General features: G+C 36.0%; 2 protein-coding genes across 2 annotated transcripts; both read right to left on the bottom strand.

Moving 5' to 3' along the window:
• Nucleotides 1-2,689: 2,689 nt before the first annotated feature.
• On the bottom strand, nt 2,690-4,100 carry LOC107869104 (receptor kinase-like protein Xa21). The gene is made up of 2 exons (XM_016715676.1): nt 3,038-4,100; nt 2,690-2,940 (listed from the first exon to the last, which is right to left on the bottom strand). Exons 1-2 carry the CDS (start codon nt 4,098-4,100, stop codon nt 2,690-2,692), a joined length of 1,314 nt encoding a protein of 437 aa, XP_016571162.1.
• Nucleotides 4,101-4,685: 585 nt separating this feature from the next.
• Nucleotides 4,686-16,075, bottom strand: LOC107869103 (LRR receptor-like serine/threonine-protein kinase RGI1). The gene is made up of 3 exons (XM_016715675.1): nt 15,990-16,075; nt 14,756-14,975; nt 4,686-5,030 (listed from the first exon to the last, which is right to left on the bottom strand). The coding sequence occupies exons 1-3, from the start codon at nt 16,073-16,075 to the stop codon at nt 4,686-4,688; spliced, it is 651 nt and encodes a 216-aa protein (XP_016571161.1).
• Between the last annotated feature and the right edge of the window lie 4,589 nt (nt 16,076-20,664).

Consider the following 20,664-nt stretch of genomic DNA (forward strand, 5'->3'; position numbering starts at 1 on the left):
GAAAGGAGTCCATGAATCAAATCACGCATACCTTAAAAGAAAGATTCTTGATGATTGGTGGAGGAATTTCCTTAAAATTGGATCTTCAAGATTAATTATGCAACCCTAGTTGTTTTTCTCTTTTAGTGCTCTTGGAAGACGAACTAAAAATGTTAGTAGGGTTGTAATATAATTAGGAGCTATATATTTCGTAGGGTTAAGTTTAAGGACGTGTAAGGAGTGTTAAAAGACTTAATTACCCTCAAAATAACTCAAAACGAAGTGTTTAAGTCACTTGAAACCATAAGATATGCGCCGCATATGATATCGCATATATTTACATAGGCGCCGCATATGATATCGCCTAAATTTACATAGGCGCCACATATGATATCGCCTATATCTACATAGGCGCCGCATATACTATCGCCTATGTTTACATAGGCGCCACATATGCTATCGCATAAGCTTTTCAGTGGTCATGTGTGATTGGTTAGGCGACGCACTCTACTTCGCAAAGCCATAACTCCTAGCTCGGGTGTCGAATTTTGATGAAATTGGTATCGTTGGAAAGCTAATTCGATTCTATATAATTTGGTGGGTATAAATATGAAGAAATAATATATTAACATGGAGTTATACTCATTCAAATATGACCCTTATGAAATCGAACACTAAAACTTGATAGATTCAAAAACTCTTAGCTTGTATTACCTTAAGTGACTCGTATGAACATGCTTAACGCATCATAAGCTATCTTATAGCTAAGATACTCATTGTAAGTTATGTACTCAAGTATGAATCATAGGATAGGAGATTTCATAGGTAGGAAAAATGGTTCGTCTCCTAGCTTAGAAACATGCGGGGTATTACAAAAATGTAGTATTACTTGCAAGGAGAGTCTTACTTTTTGTCAATAGTTTATTTTTTAATTTAAGTTTGATTTAATGTTGCTTAGATTTTGCAGTTTGTTAAGGAGGACGTGTGTGTGTGAAAATAATGGTTAATTGAGCTAGTTTTGATGGAACTGGAGATAACCAATTTGGTGATTTTAGAGTCTTTGGTAGAAGTAATTGTTAATTTTGCTATTTTGATGGAATTGAAGATGACCCATTTGGCGTGTGTTGAAATAATGGTTACTTGAGCTGTTTTTTATGAAATTGCAGATGACCATTTAGGGTGTGTGTGGAGCAGTCATGGTATTTTGTTGAAGAGAAAAAGAATGAAAGAAGATAGAAGAGAGAGAAACAACCATGGTGTTTTGTTGAAGAGAAGAAAGAAAGAAGAGATAAGAGAAAGAAGAGACAATTGAAAAAATAAATAAAAAGCATAAAAAATTAGAAAATTAAGAGGTTAAAATGTCTTCACTCTCTCAAAGAGAGTGTACTACACATTCCGTGCCACCTCAACATTTAGGGAGGAAATAAGTCCACTTTTAAATAGTTCAAGGGGGTCAAGGTATTTTGTTGAGATTTGGGGTAAAGGTTGGGGGGGACTTTTACCATTTTCTCTTATATGGACTCAAATATATAAACTGATACTTTATTAGAAGTTAGCTAACTACCAGTTGGAGTTCAAATTTTACAGATTATTTTTTTTCTGCGGAAACCGAACAATCTACTTACTAAAATTCCCAAGACCCGAAAGTCATCGTACAAGAACTACTAACAAAGATCATGTCTAAAGAGATATAAAAAAATAAAGTAAATAAAGAATTTTTCATTGCCCGAAAGATGGAGAAGAACAAATAAGATGACCCATGGCAGCCTGAAGACGGAGTGCTCACCCTTGGATCAAGAGCTGCAATCAAACTCTGGAGGTGAGATCATGTATGATCCTCTACAACAATTTCTCAACCAAAGAATTCAAGTGCAAGCTACTTTTCAAGGGCCTTACCCTTCCGTTAAGATTCTGAATGATTTAAATCAGATGTAGATGCCTCCACCACCGTGAAAAGAAAAAGGGAGAAAAATAACAATGCAACTGTTCTGCCCCAAATTTTTATAGATTAATTTTAAACATTAAAAGACGCTCCTTATATGGTATTTCTTGTCATACGCTTGAAGATTTATTGGTAATTGTTACATTTTCTTACTCATTACATGCATAAATTCATAGAATTTTAATAGTTCAAATGGATCTATAAAAATTAACATGAGACACCATTAGAATATATATGTACCTCTTATGAATACTAGCACTATTCTGCAATATTGCATCTTATTTCCATACCTCTTATGAATACTAGCACTATTGCATAGATGAGCAATAGTGCTAGTATGGTATGGTCTATTCTGGAGGGGTAAATGACCATACCAAAAGCAGTATCCTAGCTCTTCTTGGATATGAGAGTGGTGAGCTTCATTCAAGTATATAGGTGCTCCATTATCCATTAAAAGACTCACCGTTCTGCAACGCAAACCTCTACTGGCAAAAATTACTGCCAAGATCACTACATAGATGGTCAAATGTTTATAATGCCGAAGAAAGCAATCAAATTGATAGAGGCTACTTGTAGAAGCTATTTGTAGTCTAGGAAAGCTATTCCTCTCATCAATACAATTATTTAGCGAACATTTGCAACAAAACAAGTTATTTGGAATAAGAATTTCCAAGAGCATGTTCAACATGCGAGAGGTTGAATTCTGATCTTTTCTAGCATCCCTACAACATCTTTCATATTTATCCGTCTTGCTGGAGATTCAGCACATCAATATAGTGCGACATTCATGATTAATGCCACGCAATCCAACTTCTTCAATAAGTGATTATCTGTTGGTGGAACCAAGTTGGCATCTGCAACATCTATTACTGCATCGGGAAGTGAATAACTCACCCAGTGCTTCAAGCTATGATCTCCGTCAAACTCGCTAGGCTTTCTCCTAGTAAACGTTTCCAGCAACATGATTCCATAACTATACACATCACATTTAGTAGACACCAATCCATCTTGTCCATACTCTACAATCAAACAACTAAGTTAAAGATGTAACATGATAACTTGGAGGAAAAAAAGAAAGGCAAAAGAAATGTTCAAAGAAAAATCAAGAGACATTACCTGGCTCAATATAACTCAATGTTGCTAAGGTTTTAGTGTATAAATCACTCTCATCTTCACCAAGTAGTTTTGAAATGCCAAAGTCTCTTAGGTGGGCAACCATATCATCATCCAGCAAGACATTACTCGGCTTCAAATCACAGTGAATCACAGGCGGCGAGCACCCATGGTGCAAATATTCCAATGCACATGCCACATCTATCATTATGCTTAGCCTTTGCATGATGTCTAAGAAGTTGTTGTGCGAATAGAAATACTTCTCAAGCCTCCCATTAGGCATATACTCGAGCAATAAAGCCTTAAAATCAAGGTTGGAAAAGCTAGTAATTACTTTTATGAGATTCCTATGGCGAAGGTTGCACAGAACTTCACATTCCATATCAAAACTCTTGAATGTCGCATTCAGTTGTAGATTGAACACTTTAACTGCAATGGCAGTTCCACTTCTGAGAATGCCTTTGTACACAAAGCTAAAACTTCCACAACCAATCAGATTACTCTCGCTAAGCCCATCAGTTGCTTGGAGCAATTCATTGTATGAAATTCTTTCTCTTGTTTCGGTAGACAATGACTCAGCTTGTGGTGGAGCTCTCTTACCTCTTCTATGCCTTATACATAGGAGAACAAAGGTTGTAGGAACAAATACAACTGCCATTGCGAGCAAAAGAAAAAGAACTAGCAATTTTTTCCTGTTTGATCTGTGCTTTGATGAAGTGGGGCATGGTGGGACACTAAATCTTGAATAACCACACAATGCTTCATTGTGGATGAAAAACTGACTCGAGAGGATCTTGAAAGGACCCCCCGAGGGTATTTCACCATACAATTTGTTGACAGGAACATTGAAATACTTCAAGTTTTGAAGTTTCTCCAAAGACTTAGGAATTATTCCAAATATATTATTGTGAGAAAGGTTTAGGAATTCCAAACCTACCATTTTGCTCATTGAGTCAGGTATAGCTCCTTGTAACTTGTTGTGTCTCAAAGAAAGGTGTGCCAAATTTTTCAATCCTCCAATTTCTCTTGGAATTCCATTGGAGAATTTATTCATCGATAGATCCATCTTTGTTATAGCCTTTAGATTTCTAATTACTGGAGGTAAAGAACCTACCATGTTGTTTGATGATAAGTCAAGAACCACTAGATCTTGAAGGTTCCCTAAGCTAAGCTTGGTGATATATTGGAACTCAATTTGTTGGAATCGAGATGTATCTCCCTAAGGGAATTAATATTCCCTAAACGATTAGGAAGAGAACCTGCAAGTTGATTTTGACCCAAGTAAATATCACCCAGATGCTGCAATTTACATATATGATCACCAACAAATCCTGTAAGTTTGTTGTAACTCAAGTTGAAGCGCTGAAGGCCTCTCAAGTTGCCAATTTTTGTGGGAATTGATCCAGCCAAGTTGTTTCCAGAAAAATCAAGGAATAATAAGTTGCTTAAGTTCCCAACTTCATTTGGAATGAGTCCTTGGATTTTTCAACTGTCAGCAATAATTTTCTAAGAGATGTGGAAAGGTTCCCCATGGAACCTGGAAGCATGCCATTTAGCGGGTTGAAAGATATATCAAGAAATGTTAAATTTCTGCTATTGGTTATGGAAGTTAGGAAGATTAATGATGAGTCACTGGTTAAATTGTTTCCCCCTAAATTAACTTTAGATGAGTCAAAGATCCAAGAGAATTGGGAATCAAGCGCGTGAATTGGTTGTTAGAAAGCTCTAGACGAGTAAGTTTTGAATAATTGGAGATGGACTGAGGAATAGTCCCAACAAGATTGTTTAAGTTGTTTAGATAAAGCTCTTCAATGTTGGGTAAGATAGAACCTAAGATTGGTGGGAGGCTTTCTGATAGATTGTTGAATGAATCAATTATTCTCAGCCCTGATATGTTGAAGATCTCTGTATCAAGTCGACCACTAAAACTATTATTCGCAAGATCAAGTTCCTCCAACTCAACGAGATTGCTTATCTCTTTGGGTATTTCACCAGTCTACACAAAAAATGAATACAAGTGAGATGAACTATTTAGCTCAATGCTTATCTATGTGATTCATGCTTTAGTTTGACTTGATAAGAAGACTCTTGAATTTTAACTGGTTATGGGAAAAGGTGTCGACAAGAACTCAGAAAATTGTGTAATAGCTATATACTTCTTTGTCCTATTGTTATTGATCAAAGTCTTAAGAAGGATGTACATATTATATATATTTTTTTCTACATTAAAGTTCTTAATTTAATTTTCTATGAATTTCTGACTGTGCAGGTTTGTATTTTTATAAGGACTCAAATATATAAACTGATACTTTATTAGAAGTTAGCTAACTACCAACAAGAGTTCAAATTTACTGATTATTTCTTAAAACAGATTAATTTTAAACATTAAAAGACGCTCCTTATATGGTGTTTCTTGTCATACGCTTGAAGATTTATTTATAGTTGCTACATTTTATTACTCATTACATGTATAAATTCATAGAATTTTAATAGTTCTAATGGATCTATAAAAATTAACATGAGACACCATTAGAATATATATGTACCTATAAGCTTATTTCCAGTATTGTAATAAGATGCAATAGTGCTAGTATTCATAAGATGGAACGTACCAGTGAAATGGTTATCTCCGAGATGCAATCGCTGCAACTTACTCAAACTTCCAAGTTCACTATGTATTGGTCCATCAAACTCATTATATGATAAAGACAAAATTTGAAGTAGGGAACAACTTGATAAGCTTGTGGGCATATGACCGTGAAGCTTGTTATGAGACAGAAAAAGCCCTTTGACTATTGGGATGCCATTGCATAAACCATTGGGAAGATATCCTGATAAGCTATTGCCTGTAAATGCAATGACTTCGATCCTAGAATTATTGAAAATTGTGAATGGTATTGAACCTGTTAGTTTGTTAAATTGAATGGACAACCAGTTCATGTTGTGAAGATTGCCGATCTCTTCTGGAATGTTTCTGTTGGGAATCGGACCGAAAAAAAAGCAAACCACAAGTAGAAAGAAAAACAAGAACACACAGATTTACGTGGAAACCCTTGCGGGAAAAACCATGGGCAGAGGCAGAGGATCACTATAATGAAAGGAGAGGAGTACAATGTGGAGAATGCGTATTTTATGGATACCCCAAAACAACCCACTAAATGCACTTATATAATATGTGCATACAAAAAAGTCCTAGGCCCAAAAAACATAAAGGTCCACGGGCCTATCGGCCCGATCCTTATGCTACCACCATAGACCCAATTGAAAATCATAAACACGGGTTGCACCGCGAAACTTTCTGGGCCGGATCAACAAAATTCGGGTCACAACTCTAACAATCTCCACCTTGACACGAATTCTAATTCAGAACTCAAATCCATTTTAAGACAAACTCTCTACCTCTTCCACAAAAGCCCCTAAGGGCATATCTTAACAGCTAACACTAACCAAGTCCAAGCAATGCTCAAACTTGGCACTTGGCAGTGTCTTGGTCATCATATCAGCAGAATTATCATGAGTACTAATCTTGCTCACCACAATATCACCACGAGCAATAATTTCACGCACAAAATGATACCAAACATTGATGTACTTAACATCTGATAGCACTCTGACTATCGCAAAAGACCATAGTAATCTATAAGTCTTTGCTAAGTTCACCAAACAGAACCTTCAACCAAATAGCTTCCTTGAAAGCCTCTATAATAGCCATATACTCTACCTCGTCAACCATAGTCTGTAAGGTAGCTTTTCAACTAATAGCACAACCACCAATGGTGAAAACATATCCTATAAGGGATCTTATTTTATCATGATCTCCTGTAAAATTAGAATCAACATACCTGATTACTCCATCTCTATTTCTCCCAAACTACAAACAAACATCAGAAGATCCATGCAAGTATCTGAAAATTCATTGAACTGCTTTGCAATGTTCTTTGCCTGGATTTGACATATATCTGCTAACTACACTGATGACATAAGATAAATTTGGTCGGGAACACATGATCGCATACATAAGAGACCCAACAGCACTAGAGTATGGAACTCGAGGCATATAGTCATGCTCATCATCTATCTTTAAAGATAACGTGGCCGAGAGTTTGAAGTAAGCTGCCAATGGAGTACTTACAGGTTTGGCATTTTTCATATTGAACCTATGAAGCACTTTCTCAGTATACCTTTTCTGACTCAAGTATAATTTACACTTCTCTCTATCCCTCATAATTTCCATGCCAAGAATCTTCTTTACTGCTCTTAGATCCTTCATCTCAAACTCCTTGCTGAGCTGGGCTTTGACTTTTATTCTCTCTCTCATATCCTTTACTGCAATCAACATACAAGAGAAGATACACTTACCTCCTTGAAGTAGACACAACTATCATAACTACTCCTCCAAAAAATATGAGAGGTCATAAAAGAGTCAAACCTCTTATACCACTGGCTGGGAGACTTTTTTAAGCCATAAAGAGACTTTTTCAGCAAGCATACATAGTCCTCCTTTCCTGAGACTCCAAAACCCTCTGGTTGCTACATATAGATATCTACTCAAGTTCTCCATGTAAGAATGCAGTTTTAACATCCAACTGCTCAAGCTCAAGAACATACATGGCCACAATACCAAGCAAGGGTTGAATCGAACTATGCTTTACAACTGGAGAAAACACATCTGTGAAGTCAACACCTGGAACCTGACTGTAACCTTTAGAAACTATTCTTGTGTTGTACCTAGTATTTTCAACTCCCGATGTTCCATATTTTTTTTTGAATACCTACTTGCGACGGACAACTTTCTTATCTTTAAGCAATCACACTAAATCACATGTGTCATTCTTATGAAGTGATTCCATCTCCTCCTGTATAGAAATCATCCATCGGCCAGAATCATCACAACTAACTGCCTCTGATTAAGAAGAAGGTTTTTCATCGGAATCAATACCTTCTTTTACACTCAATGCATAAGAAACCAAATCAGCTCCATCATACTTCTGAGGAGGTCTAATATCTCTTCTAGGTTTGTCTTTGGTAATATAATATTATGGCGTCACTGGTGGTGAAGAAGAAATAGTACCACTCTATATCTCTAGTCTAGACTGAGAAGTAGGCACTGGTTTAGACTCTGCACCAATTTGTAATTTAACATGGGTGAATAACTTTTGCTGATTCGTGTCACTAAGCTTATCTGGGGGAGAAGCACTAGATTAGGAGAGAGCCTGAAGCATGGCAGTTTCATCAAACACAACATCTCTGCTAATTATAACCTTTCTGCTTTCTGGACACCAAAGATTATAACCTTTAACACGGGGCTTATAACCCATAAATAAGCATATGACAGATCTAGGTTCCAACTTTCCATTATGAATATGCGTATACGCAGGACATCCAAATATCCTCAAATCAGAATAACTAGCAAGAGTACCAGACCATACCTCTTGTAGAGTCATTTTATCAATCACGATTAAGGGAGAATGGTTAATAAGAAAACAAGTAGTGGAAGCAGCTTCGGCCTAAAAAAACTTGGGTAAACTAGCATTAGAGAGCATACAACGCACCTTCTCTATTATAGTCCTATTCATTCATTCAGCCACACCATTCTACTGCAGAGTATGACAAACTGTCAAGTGCCTCACAACTCTTTCTAACTTGCACAAACCATTAAATTCATTAGAGCAGAACTCTAAACCATTATAAGTACGAAGGTATTTTACCTGCTTCCCTGTTTGCTTTTCAATCATAATCTTTCATTCTTTAAAAGTAGGGAACACATCATTTTTTTGCTTCAGGAAGAACACCCAAACTTTTCTAGAATAGTCATCAATACACCTTCTTTAGAAGGTACTCTAGAAAGACCCAGAGATCAGAATGAATGTAATCAAGTGTGCCTTTAGTTGAGTGGTGCCTTTAGTGAATCTGACTTTCTTCTTCTTTCCAAAAATGCAATGCTCGCAGAACTCCAGTTTGGTAATACTCTACCCATCAAGAAGTCCTCTCTTACTTAGTTCATCCATCTTATTTTCACTCATATGCCCCAGGTGCTTATGCCAAAGTTTAGCAACATCACTTTCTGATAGAGAGGAGGTAGAAATAGTTGCATCACCTATTATAGTACAGCCTTGTAGGACATACAAATTAGCAGACTTTCTCTATCCCTTCATCACAATAAAAGCACCTTTAGTAACCTTTAGGATTCCACCTTCACCAATGTACCTATAACCATTCGAATCAAGGCTACTCAAGGAAATAAGATTTCTCTTCAGGTCTGCGACATGTCGCACATCACCAAGTGTCCTCACAACCCTATCAAATATTTTGAACCTGATTGTTCCAATACCATCTATCTTATAAGGTGTATTATTTCCCATCAACACAGCACATTTAGAGACTGTTTAATATGTTGTAAATTAATCCCGATTATGACACATATGAATCGTGCAAGCTGAATCAAGAATATAGTCCACACAGGGTATGAAGTTACCCTCAGAATCTACCAAGAGTTCTCCATCACTACCGCCATCTTTCATAAAACTGGCTTCACTAGACTTCTCTGGTTGGTTTCCCTTCGATTTGGGAGCTTCTCTTTTCTCTCTGTTCTATAGCTTCCAATACTTAGATTTGATATGAACCTTCTTCTTACAATAATTACAGGTTTTATTTCAATTTCTAGATTTTGACCTATTCCTGTCATCACGCCAGAATTCCTCTCACGAGTCCTTCTTTCTCAAATAATGAGATCATCTCCTTGAGTCTCTAACCCATTCACAAAATGTTTCATCTTTTCCTTAGAAAACAACGCATGATAGACTTCATCAATTATTAGGGTATCACTAATATATAAAATTATAGCCCTAAAGGTCATGTATGATGCAGGCAATGAACACAACAAAATCAACCCTAAATCTTCCTCATCGTACTTAACCTCAATAGTCTCTAAATCAGAGATAATTTCTTTAAATACAGATTGGTGATCTTCCAAGGATGCACCCTCAGACATGCGATGGGAATAAATTCATTGCTTGAGATGCAACTTACTTGTTAGGCTCTTTGTCATACACAACGATTCTAATTTCAACCATAACATAGTGGTTGTGGTCTCCTTCAAAATTCCCTGTAGAATCTAATTGGATAAATGAAGGTGGATCTGAGATAGAGCCTTCTGATCCTTATGTCATTTGTCCTCGTTCGTCCACGATGAGGGCATCTTCTCAAACCCTAATAAAGCATTATCAAAATTCATCTGCGTGAGCACAGCCAGCATCTTAACCTGCCATAACAAAAATTTGGTATTGCGATCCAACAACGAAATATCATACTTTATGGTTGCCATCCCCAAAAAAATAATCGAACAGGCTCTGATACCAGTTTGTTAAGAATCGGGCAGAAATAAAGCTAACTATAAACAGAAAAAAACAAGAACACACAGATTTATATGAAAACCCTTATGGAAAAAACCACGGGCAGAGGCAGAGGATGTTTCACTATAATGAAAGGAGGGGAGTATAGTGTGGAGAATGCGTATTTTCTGGATACCCCAGAACAACCCACTAATTACACTTATATAATATGTGCAAACAAAAAAGTTCTAGGCCCAAAAAATATAAAGGTCCATGGGCCTATCGGTCCAATTCCTATGCTACCACCACATACCCAATTGAAAATCACAAAGATGGGTTGCACCACAAAACTTTCTAGGCCAAATCAACAAAATTTGGGTCACAACTCTAACAGTTTCCTTGAAGTGAATTATAAGATATCTCCAAAGTCTCCTACCTTGAGGAATTCGAGAGTGATGTAGGAATAAAGCCTATGATCTTGTTACCCCCCAAGCATAATACTCCAAGGTTTATAAGATTTCCAATCACTTTTGGGATTTGGCCCTCTATGTAATTATAGTTCATATTCAAAGTCTCAAGTGTAGACATATTAGAAAATGAAGAAGGAATGGAACTAGTGAAACTATTATTCCGAAGACTTAGAAATTGAAGTTGGTGTAAAAATCCAAACCAAGAAGGAATCTTTCAACTGAAGTTGTTGACACTTAACCTAAGAAACTTAAGCCGACGCGAGCGTGCCATTTCTTGAGGCAAATTTCCATGGAAATTGTTGATACCCAAGTCAAGAGAAATGAGAAATATGAGGTTTCCAAATTCAAGGGGAATCCTGCCTGAAAGAGCCATGTTGGAAAGATTCAAGGACTTCACTCTCTGGTGACGAGAGACACAAGTGACTCCACCCCAATGGCATACAGAAGTAACAGGAGACCAACTTTCATCCAAAAAGTGAAAAGGGTCTTAAATGATTTGGGATTTCAACACGAGAAGAGCCAATTGATCAGTGGTAATGTTGGTTTGGGTCATGGCTGAAATAGCCATAACATAGTAAAGTAGCAGGAGTACTATTAAGAGAAAAGAACTGAAGGCTTTCTCCATTAGTGCAAAAATTAGTAGGAAAATGGTATTTCTTATACATGTGGTTTTGAGACTTTAAATAGCAATAAAATCTCCCTTTTGGTCTTCATGATTTTGAAAAAAATACTTTTCTTCATTCATTCTGTCATATTTAGTGCGGCGTTAAAATTTTCATTTAGGGGTTTCAAAATAAAAAGAAGTAAATTAATGAAAAAGTCAAAGAATGTCAATACATAACAGGGAAAAGGCTCAAATATGCCACTGAACTATCAGAAATGGCTCATTTATGCCATCAGTTAAAAGTTCAGCTCATTCATTCCATCGCATTACAAAATCAGCTTATCCATGTCATTACTTTTTAACGGTGGTTTTAAAAAACAACTTTGCAATGTGGCCTTGTATTAGAGGTCCACATCATTAATTAAAATAAGCAAAAAGGCTCAAATATGCCATTGAACTATCATAAATAGCTCATTTATGCCATCAGTTAAAAGTTCAGCTCATTTATGTCATCATCGTTATAAAATCAACCCATTCATGCCATTACTTTTTAAAGATGGATTTTTAAAAATATCTTTACCACGTGGTCTTCTATTAGAAGTTCACGTTATTAATTAAAAAGAAATCAATATTAATTTCAAAATATCTGAAATTAGTTAGTATCGAGATTATTTATTTGAAATAATTTTTCAATAATGTATACCCTTAATTCGTGATGGGAGAATGGAGAAGTTGTATTGGTACGCCTCTTTCTTTTTCTTGCTTGCCCTAGTCGTTCATTGGCTTATTTTCTTGCAACTTCGGAGTATTTATTGGAGTCTCTGGAATTTAAACTAATCGGTACTGTAGAATAGAATTTTTGAGGTTTCTGTTAAGAGTAACATTTATAATGATTTAGAATGAAGCCAAAGGATATACATTAATCACTATTTTTTCTGATTAGAAAAATAGTTGTTGTCGTAGGAAAAAAATACTTTAATGGGTGTGGGTCGGGTTATGTTAAATGAATCAGTTATTTTTAATGGGTTTAAGATATTTTAAAATTAATATTAGCTTATTTTAATTAATGTCGTGGACCTCTAATAAAAGGCCACATGGCAAAACTATTTTTGAAAACCCACCATTAAAAAGTAATGACATGGGTGAGCTGATTTTATAACGACGATGGCATAAATGAGCTGAATTTTTAACTGATTGCATAAATGAGGCATTTCTAATAGTTCAGTGGCATATTTGAGCTTTTTCCCGTATTTTAATTAATGACGTGGATCTTTAATAAAAGGCCACGTGACAAAGCTGTTTTTGAAAATCACCGTTAAAAATTAATGTCATGGATGAGCCGATTTTGTAATGGGGATGGCATGAATGAGCCAAACTTTTAACTGATGGCATAAATGATCTATTTCTGATAGTTCAATAGCATATTTGAGCCTTTTCCCTACATATATACACTAAAAGTATAGTTTTACCAAGTCTTGCACGTTTCAATTAGAATTGTAAATATGGTTCATAAATTCCCCTAATCAGACAAAGGCTTGTCCATGTTCCTCTAATAAGTTAATTTTAATAACTTATATTACACGATTGATATTTTTTTTTTACATGATTAAGATTAGGGAGAAAAGTGTGAAATATACTTAAACTTTGGCTAAATTTGATGCGACACACCTCAACTTTGCGATTTTCGATCACCCCCTAGATTATTTTTTATTATATTTCTGTGGCACACATTTGCAAGCTGGACCACTGCGTGAATACACACACACTTTGTACGTAAGGATTGAAGTGGTTCAGCTAAGCAAATATATATCACCCCCCCCCCCCCCCCCATAAAAGTTGAGGCGTGTTACAACAAATTTCGTCAAAGTTTAGGTATATTTCGAACCTTTTTCCCAACAGTTTATATAGTTGATCATAACATGTGTATAATCCTTTTATCTCTAACTAGGACAGAATATGTAGACTTTTACATTCTAGTTACTTTTTGTAGAAGTTAATTTAGTTCATTTTTATATAGGATGGTAGTATAAAATGAGCTTTTAATTATAGTTTATAATTAATTTGCAATTTTGACTTGTTTTAGAGTATGTTTTTATGAATTTTTTTTTATAAAAAGAATACACTACATTAAGAGCCCATTTGAATAGGATTAAAATCTGGTCAAATCATCTTTTAATCTCTTTTTTAGCATTTTAAGTGTTGGTAAAATTAAAAAGTGCCAAAAAAAACTTATTAAAAAAAAAAGCAAAAAGTGAGAAGCTGGGTACCCCTAATTTTTTTACTTTTTAGATTAAAATTCTTTAAAGTTTGAAAAAAAATTTACCTTTTTACATTTTATATTTTTCTCTAATTTCAATGATACCATGAACTTGTAACTCATAAATATTTAATTTTTTTTTCTCTTTGCCACTTCTCTTCGTCTCTTTCCTTCAATTTCTTCTTCATTTTTCTCCTTTATTTTCAACAAACTCATCATTACATCGGAGGTTTGCTCAAAAATTTTATTTTAGAATTAAAAATTATAAATAATTCACTTAATTTATGGTGTTAATAACTTTAAGGATATTTAAGTTATTTTGACAATAAAAAGTGTTTAACATCACTTGTTTACCAAACACATCAACAACTTTTTCTTTCAGTTTCAATACTTTTATCCAAACATTTAAATACTTAATTTTTAAGCACTTATTATAAGCTTTTAATCACTTAAACTAAAAAAATATATATTTTTTAATCCTATCTAAACGGGCTCTAATTTGTAGTGGCTGCTATCATTTTAGAGAATTTTTCAGGTTATGTGGCCTCAAAGACTTTAACAAAATTAGAGAAGACCAAAAATACACCGTCTTTATAAACGTAGATTTGGTGGCTAAGTTATGTATATATATATATATATATATATATATATATATGATGATCACTGTGTCCACTACTTTTACAATATCCGCGCCTCTCCCTGAATTATCTAATCATTTTTCATGTCTCATAAAAAAGGTATCGAACCATCACTAGTGCATGTTGAAAGAAGTCGATTGTGAAATATGCTACGAAAGAAGTGGTTATGTTGACCTTATGCTACGATTCTTTGTTCTCTTATTAAATTTCTAGCTAGAAGATCACTGTGTCCACTAATTTACAATATCCACGCCTCCCTGAAATATCTAGTCATTTTTCATGTCTCATAAAAAGGTATCGAGCCATCACTAGTGCATATTATCGTAGAGCAATGGGTGCCTTACTGGTTTACGACATAGCACGCCATGTAAAATTTGAAAATGTAGCAAGATGGCTCAAAGAATTGTGAGATCACACAGACCATAACATCGTTGTAATGCTCGTGGGGACTACTTAAGGCGGATATACGCCACTTCAGAGATGTCCCCACGGGTGAATCAAGTGGTTTTGCAGAAAGAGAGAACACTTTCTTCATGGAAACATCTGCACTCGAGGCACTCAAAACTCCTTCACAGAAGTACTCACTCAGATTTATCGAGTGGTTAGTCGAAAAGATCTTGATATAGGAGATGATCCGGCATCTGTACCAAGAGGACAAATGATTAACATCAGAAAAGATGATGTATCTGCTGTTATGAAAGGTGGATGTTGTTCCGGTTCTGCAAAAATATCGATCCAGAGGTGAATCCAGAATTTAGCGTCAACATGTTTAGAATGAGTATGATCCTTTTTTCCATATACACAAAGTTCGAGAAGAAAATAATGAATTCAGTTGAACTCACCCTAGATCTGCCTCTGGATGCAATTATATATATATACAAACACAACAAATCCCGTTTTCAAAAAATGTAAGATAGACAAAAGAACTAATAGCACAATATGTTGTGGAGGAAACTAAAGAGGGATGGAAGTACATTTAGCTTAAAAGTTTACTTGTGTTATATTTTTCATGTGTAATTTGTAAATCAAGGGAATTTCAGCTAAGAAAACTTTCTTGTTGCCACAAAATACTTCCAATAGACTGAATGTCTATGCTGCTCGGACTCTTCAATAATATCGATGGTTGTGTGTCGATCCTCCAAAGTAGTGTATCTTTTAAGGGTTCAACACGGATGCTGCAACATTTTTGGAGAGTCCAAGCAACATAGCTCAATGTTACGAGAAGTTGCATTTTGCTTCACCAACAAAAAATAGAAGAAGAGGTTTTATTCCCCATAGTAGATGAACAAAAAGAAAATGCATTCTTTTCTCTTCTTCTTCTGTGCCGATTGGGCGGAGCTAGATTCTAATTACAAGTTTAGCAGAATTCAATAGCTTTGACCCCAATATTGTTAGAGTTGTGACCCGAATTATGTTGAGCCATCCCTAGAAGTTTTGCGGTGCAACCCATATTTGTGATTTTCAATGGAGTCTGTGGTGATAGAGTAGGGATCGGGCCGATAGGCTCGATCCTAGAGCCCACCACTAATCTCGATGGAGGTCCTGGGGCGAAGTCCCCGCGGTATGGACCTTTATTTTTTGGGGCCTAGGAATTATTTGTATGCACATATTATATAAGTGCATTTAGTGGGTTATTTTGTGTATTCAGAAAATACTCATTCTCTACATTGTACTCCTCTCCTTTCATTATAGTGAAACATCCTCTACCTCTGCCTGTGGTTTTTCCCGCAAGGGTTTCCATGTAAATCTGTGTCTTCTTATTTATTATTTTTCTTGTGGTTTTCTTTATTTTTGCTGATTTATAATAAACTGGTATTAGAGCTTGGTTGATTGTTTCTCGGGGATGGCAACCATGAAGTATGATATTCCGTTGTTGGATCGCAACACTAGACTTTTGTTATGGCGGGTTAAGGTGCGGGTTGTGCTCGCTCAGATAGATTTGCACGATACGCTAATAGGGTTTGATCACATGCCCTCGTCGTGGACAGATGATGATAAATGGTGCAATCAAAAGGCTCTATCACAGATCCACCTTCACTTATCCAATCAGATTCTATAGGATTTTTTTAAGGAGACTACTGCCGTTGTGCTGTGGATGAAATAGGAATCTTTATGCATAACGAAGAGCCTGACAAGTAAGTTACATCCCAAACAGCGACTTTATTCCCATCGTATGTCTGAGGGTGCGTCTTTGGAAGATCACCTTTCTTTCTTTACAAAAATCATCTCTGAATTAGAGACTCTGGAGGTTAAGTACGATAAGGAATATTTAGGGTTGATTCTGTTGTGTTCGCTGCCTACATCATACTCAACCTTTAGGGATACAATTTTATATAGTGTGATACCTTGACCATAGATGAAGTTTATGATGCGTTGTTCTCTAAAGAGAAGATAAATCATCTTGTGAATGGTTTAGAGACTCAAGCAGATGGTCTCATTATTTAAGGAAGGAATCGTGAGAGGAACTCTGGGATGATTATAGAAATAGATCAAAATCAAAAAATAGAAACAAATCCTGTAATTACTACAAAAAGAAGGGCTATATCAAATTCGAGTTTTGGAAGTTACAAAATAGAAAGAAAGGAAAACCTCCAAAACCGAAGGGAAACCAACTAGAGAAGTCCGGTGAAGTCAGTTTTGTTGAAGATGGTGGTAGTGATGGAGAACTCTTGGTTGTTTCTGATGGTAAGTCCAAACCCTGTGAGGATTGGATTCTTGATTCAGCTTGCACGTTTCATATGTGTCGCAATCAGGATTGGTTTACAACATATGAAGCACTCTCTAAAGGTGTTGTATTGATGGGAAATAACACACCTTATAAGATAGATAGTATTAGAATAATCAGAATTAAGATGTTTGATGGGGTTGTGAGGACACTTGGTGATTTATGGTATGTCCTAGATCTAAAGAGAAATCTTATTTCCTTGAATACCCTTGATTTGAACGGATATAGGTACACTGGTGAAGGTGGATTCCTGAAGGTTACTAAAGGTGCTTTTGTTGTGATGAAAGGATAGAGAAAGTCTGCAAATTTGTATGTCTTGCAAGGCTCTACGGTTATAGGTGATGCAGCTGTTTCTACCTCTTCTCTATCCGAAAGTGACATTGCTAAACTTTGGCATTTGCTCCTGGGGAATATGAGTGAAAATGGGATGGATGAACTAAGAAGGAGAGGACTTCTTAATGGTCAGAATATTACCAAACTAGAGTTCTGTGATCATTGCATTTTTGGGTAGCAGAAGAGAGTCAGATTTACTAAAGGCATCTACTCAACTAAAGGCACACTTGATTACATTCATTGGGGTCCTTCTATAGTACCTTCTAGAAGAGGTGAGAATTACTTGTTGACTATTATTGATGACTATTCCAATAAAGTTTGGGTGTTCTTCCTAAAGCAAAAGAATAATATGTTACCTACTTTTAAGAAGTGGCAGATTATGATTGAAAAGCAAACAGGGAAGTAGATAAAATGCCTTCATATTGATAATGGTTTAGAGTTTTGTTCTAATGAATTTAATGCTCTGTACAAGTCAGAAGGAATTGTGGGGCACTTGACAGTTCGTCATACTCTGCAGAAGAATGGTGTGATTGAATGAATGAATAGGACTATAATGGAGAAGGTGCATTGTATGCTCTCTAATGATGGTTTACCTAAGTATTTTTTGGGCCAAAGTTGCTTCCATAGCTTGTCTTCTTATTAAACACTCTCCCTCAGCCGCGATTGATTAAAAGACTCCACAAGAGTTATTGTCTCGTACTCCTGCTAGCTATTCTGATTTGAGGATATTTAGATGTCCTGCGAATGTTCATATTGATAATGGAAAGTTTGAGCCTAGATATATCGAGTGTTTATTTATGGGTTATAAGCCTAGTGTTAAAGGTTATAAGCTTTGGTGTCCAGAAAGAAGAAAGGTTATAATTAGCAGGGATGTTGTGTTTAATAAAACTGCCATGCTTTGGGCTCCCTTCGAATCTAGTACTTCGCCCCCAGATGAGCTTAGTGACATGAATCAGAAACAATCAAGCACCCACGATGAATTGCAGATTGGAGCATAGTCTACACCAGTGCCTACTTCTCAGTCTAGCCCAGATATACAGAGTGATAATATTTCTTCTTCACTACCAGTGATGACACAATATTCTATTACTAAAGACAGGTGTAGAAGAGATAGTAGACCTTCACAGAAGTATGCTAAAGCTGATTTGGTTGCTTATGCATTGAATGTAGCAGAAGGTATTGATTTTGACGAAGATCCTTCTTCTTACTCAGATGCAGTTAGTTGTGATGATTCCGCCGATGGATGATTGCTATGCAGGAAGAGATGGAATCACTTCTTAAGAATGGCACATGGGATCTGGTGAGATTGCCTAAAGATAAGAAAGTTGTCCATTACTAGTGGGTATTCAAAAAGAAAGAAGAAACATCGGAAGTTAAAGATTCTAAGTACAAAAGCAAGACTAGTTGCTAAAGGTTATATTTAGGTTCCACGTATTGACTTTAAATGTGTTTTCTCTAGTTGTAAAGCATAGTTCGATTCGAGAATTGTTGGTATTATGTCCATGCATAATCTTGAGCTTGAGAAGTTGGATGTTAAAACTACATTCTTACATGGAGAAATTGAGGAGGACAACTATATGCAGCAACCAGAGGGCTTTGTAGTCTCAGGAAAGGAGAACTATGTATGCTTACTGAAAAAGTCTCTTTATGGCTTAAAGTTGTCGCCCAGGCAGTGGTATAAGAGGTTTGACTCTTTTATGACCTCTCATATGTTTTAGAGGAGCGGCTATAATAGTTGTGTCTACTTCAAGGAGGTAAGTGATGGTTCATTCGTGTATCTTCTCTTGTATGTTTATGATATGTTGTTTGCAGCAAAGGATATAAGAGAGATATAAAAGTCAAAGCCCAGCTCAATAAGCAGTTTGATATGAAGGATCTAGGAGCAGCAAAGAAGATTCTTGTCATGGAGATTCTGAGGGATAGAAAGAATTGTAAGTTATACTTGAGCCAGAAAAGATATATTGAAAAGTGCTTCACAGATTCAATATGCAAAAATGTCAAGCTTGTTAGTACTCCATTGGCAGCTCACTTCAAAATCTAGGCCACTTTATCTCCAAAGACAGATGATGAGCATGACTATACGTCTTGAGTTCCATACTCGTGTCGTCGGGTCCCTTATGTATGCGTTAGTGTGTTCCCAACCAGATTTATCTTATGCTGTTAGTGCAGTTAGCAGATACATAGCAAATCCTGGCAAAGACTATTGGAAAGCAATTCAGTGGAATTTCAGATACTTGAATGGATCTGCTAATATTTGTTTGCAGTTTGGACGAAATAGGTATGGAGTAATCGGGTATATTGATTATGATTTTAGAAGGAGACCATAATAAAAGAAGGTCCCTTATGGGCTATGTTTCCACTATTGGTAGTTGTGCGATCAGTTGGAAATATACTTTACAGACTATGGTTTCTTTGTCAACTACTAAGGCAGAGTACATGGCTATTATAAAGGCTTTCAAGGAAGCCATTTGGTTGAAGGGTCTATTTGGTGAACTTACCAAAAACTTACAGATTACTACAGTCTTTTGCAATAGTCGGGGTGCTATCTTCCTTACAAAAGATCAGATGTTTCACGCGAGGACAAAGCACATTGATGTTCGGTATCATTTTATGCATGAAATTATTGCTTGTGGTGATATTGTGGTAAGCAAGATTAGTACCCATGATAATCATGCTGATATAATGACCAAGACACTACAAAATGCCAAGTTTGAGCATTGTTTGGACTTGGTTGGTGTTAGTTGTTGAGATGTGCCCTTAGGGGCTTTTGTGGAAGAGGAGGAAAGTTTGTCTTGGAATGGATTTGAGTTCTGAATTAAAATTCGTGTCAAGGTGGAGATTGTTAGAGTTGTTACCCGAATTATGTTGAACCGGCCCTAAAAAATTTTGCGGTGCGACCCATATTTATAATTTTCAATGAGGTTAGTGGTAGGTTCCGGAATCGGGCCTAGGAATTATTTGTATGCACGTATTATATAAGTGCATTTAGTTGGTTATTTTGTGTATTTAGAAAATACTCATTCTCCACATTCTCCTTTCATTATAGTGAAACATCCTCTGCCTCTACCCGTGATTTTTCTCGCAAAGGTTTCCACGTAAATCTGTGCTCTTGTTTATTATTTTACTTGTGGTTTGCTTTATTTCTGCCAATTAATAACAAAACCTTTGTATTTGTATTAAGAAGTCCACTTAATAAGTAAAAATAATTTATTTAACCTAGTAAAGTTGTATCTTTTGTAGAGTTGATTTTCAGCATTAAACAGAATGTTGCA

This window comes from Capsicum annuum, unplaced genomic scaffold, assembly GCF_002878395.1.
Source record: "Capsicum annuum cultivar UCD-10X-F1 unplaced genomic scaffold, UCD10Xv1.1 ctg3914, whole genome shotgun sequence".
Taxonomy (NCBI): domain Eukaryota; kingdom Viridiplantae; phylum Streptophyta; class Magnoliopsida; order Solanales; family Solanaceae; genus Capsicum; species Capsicum annuum.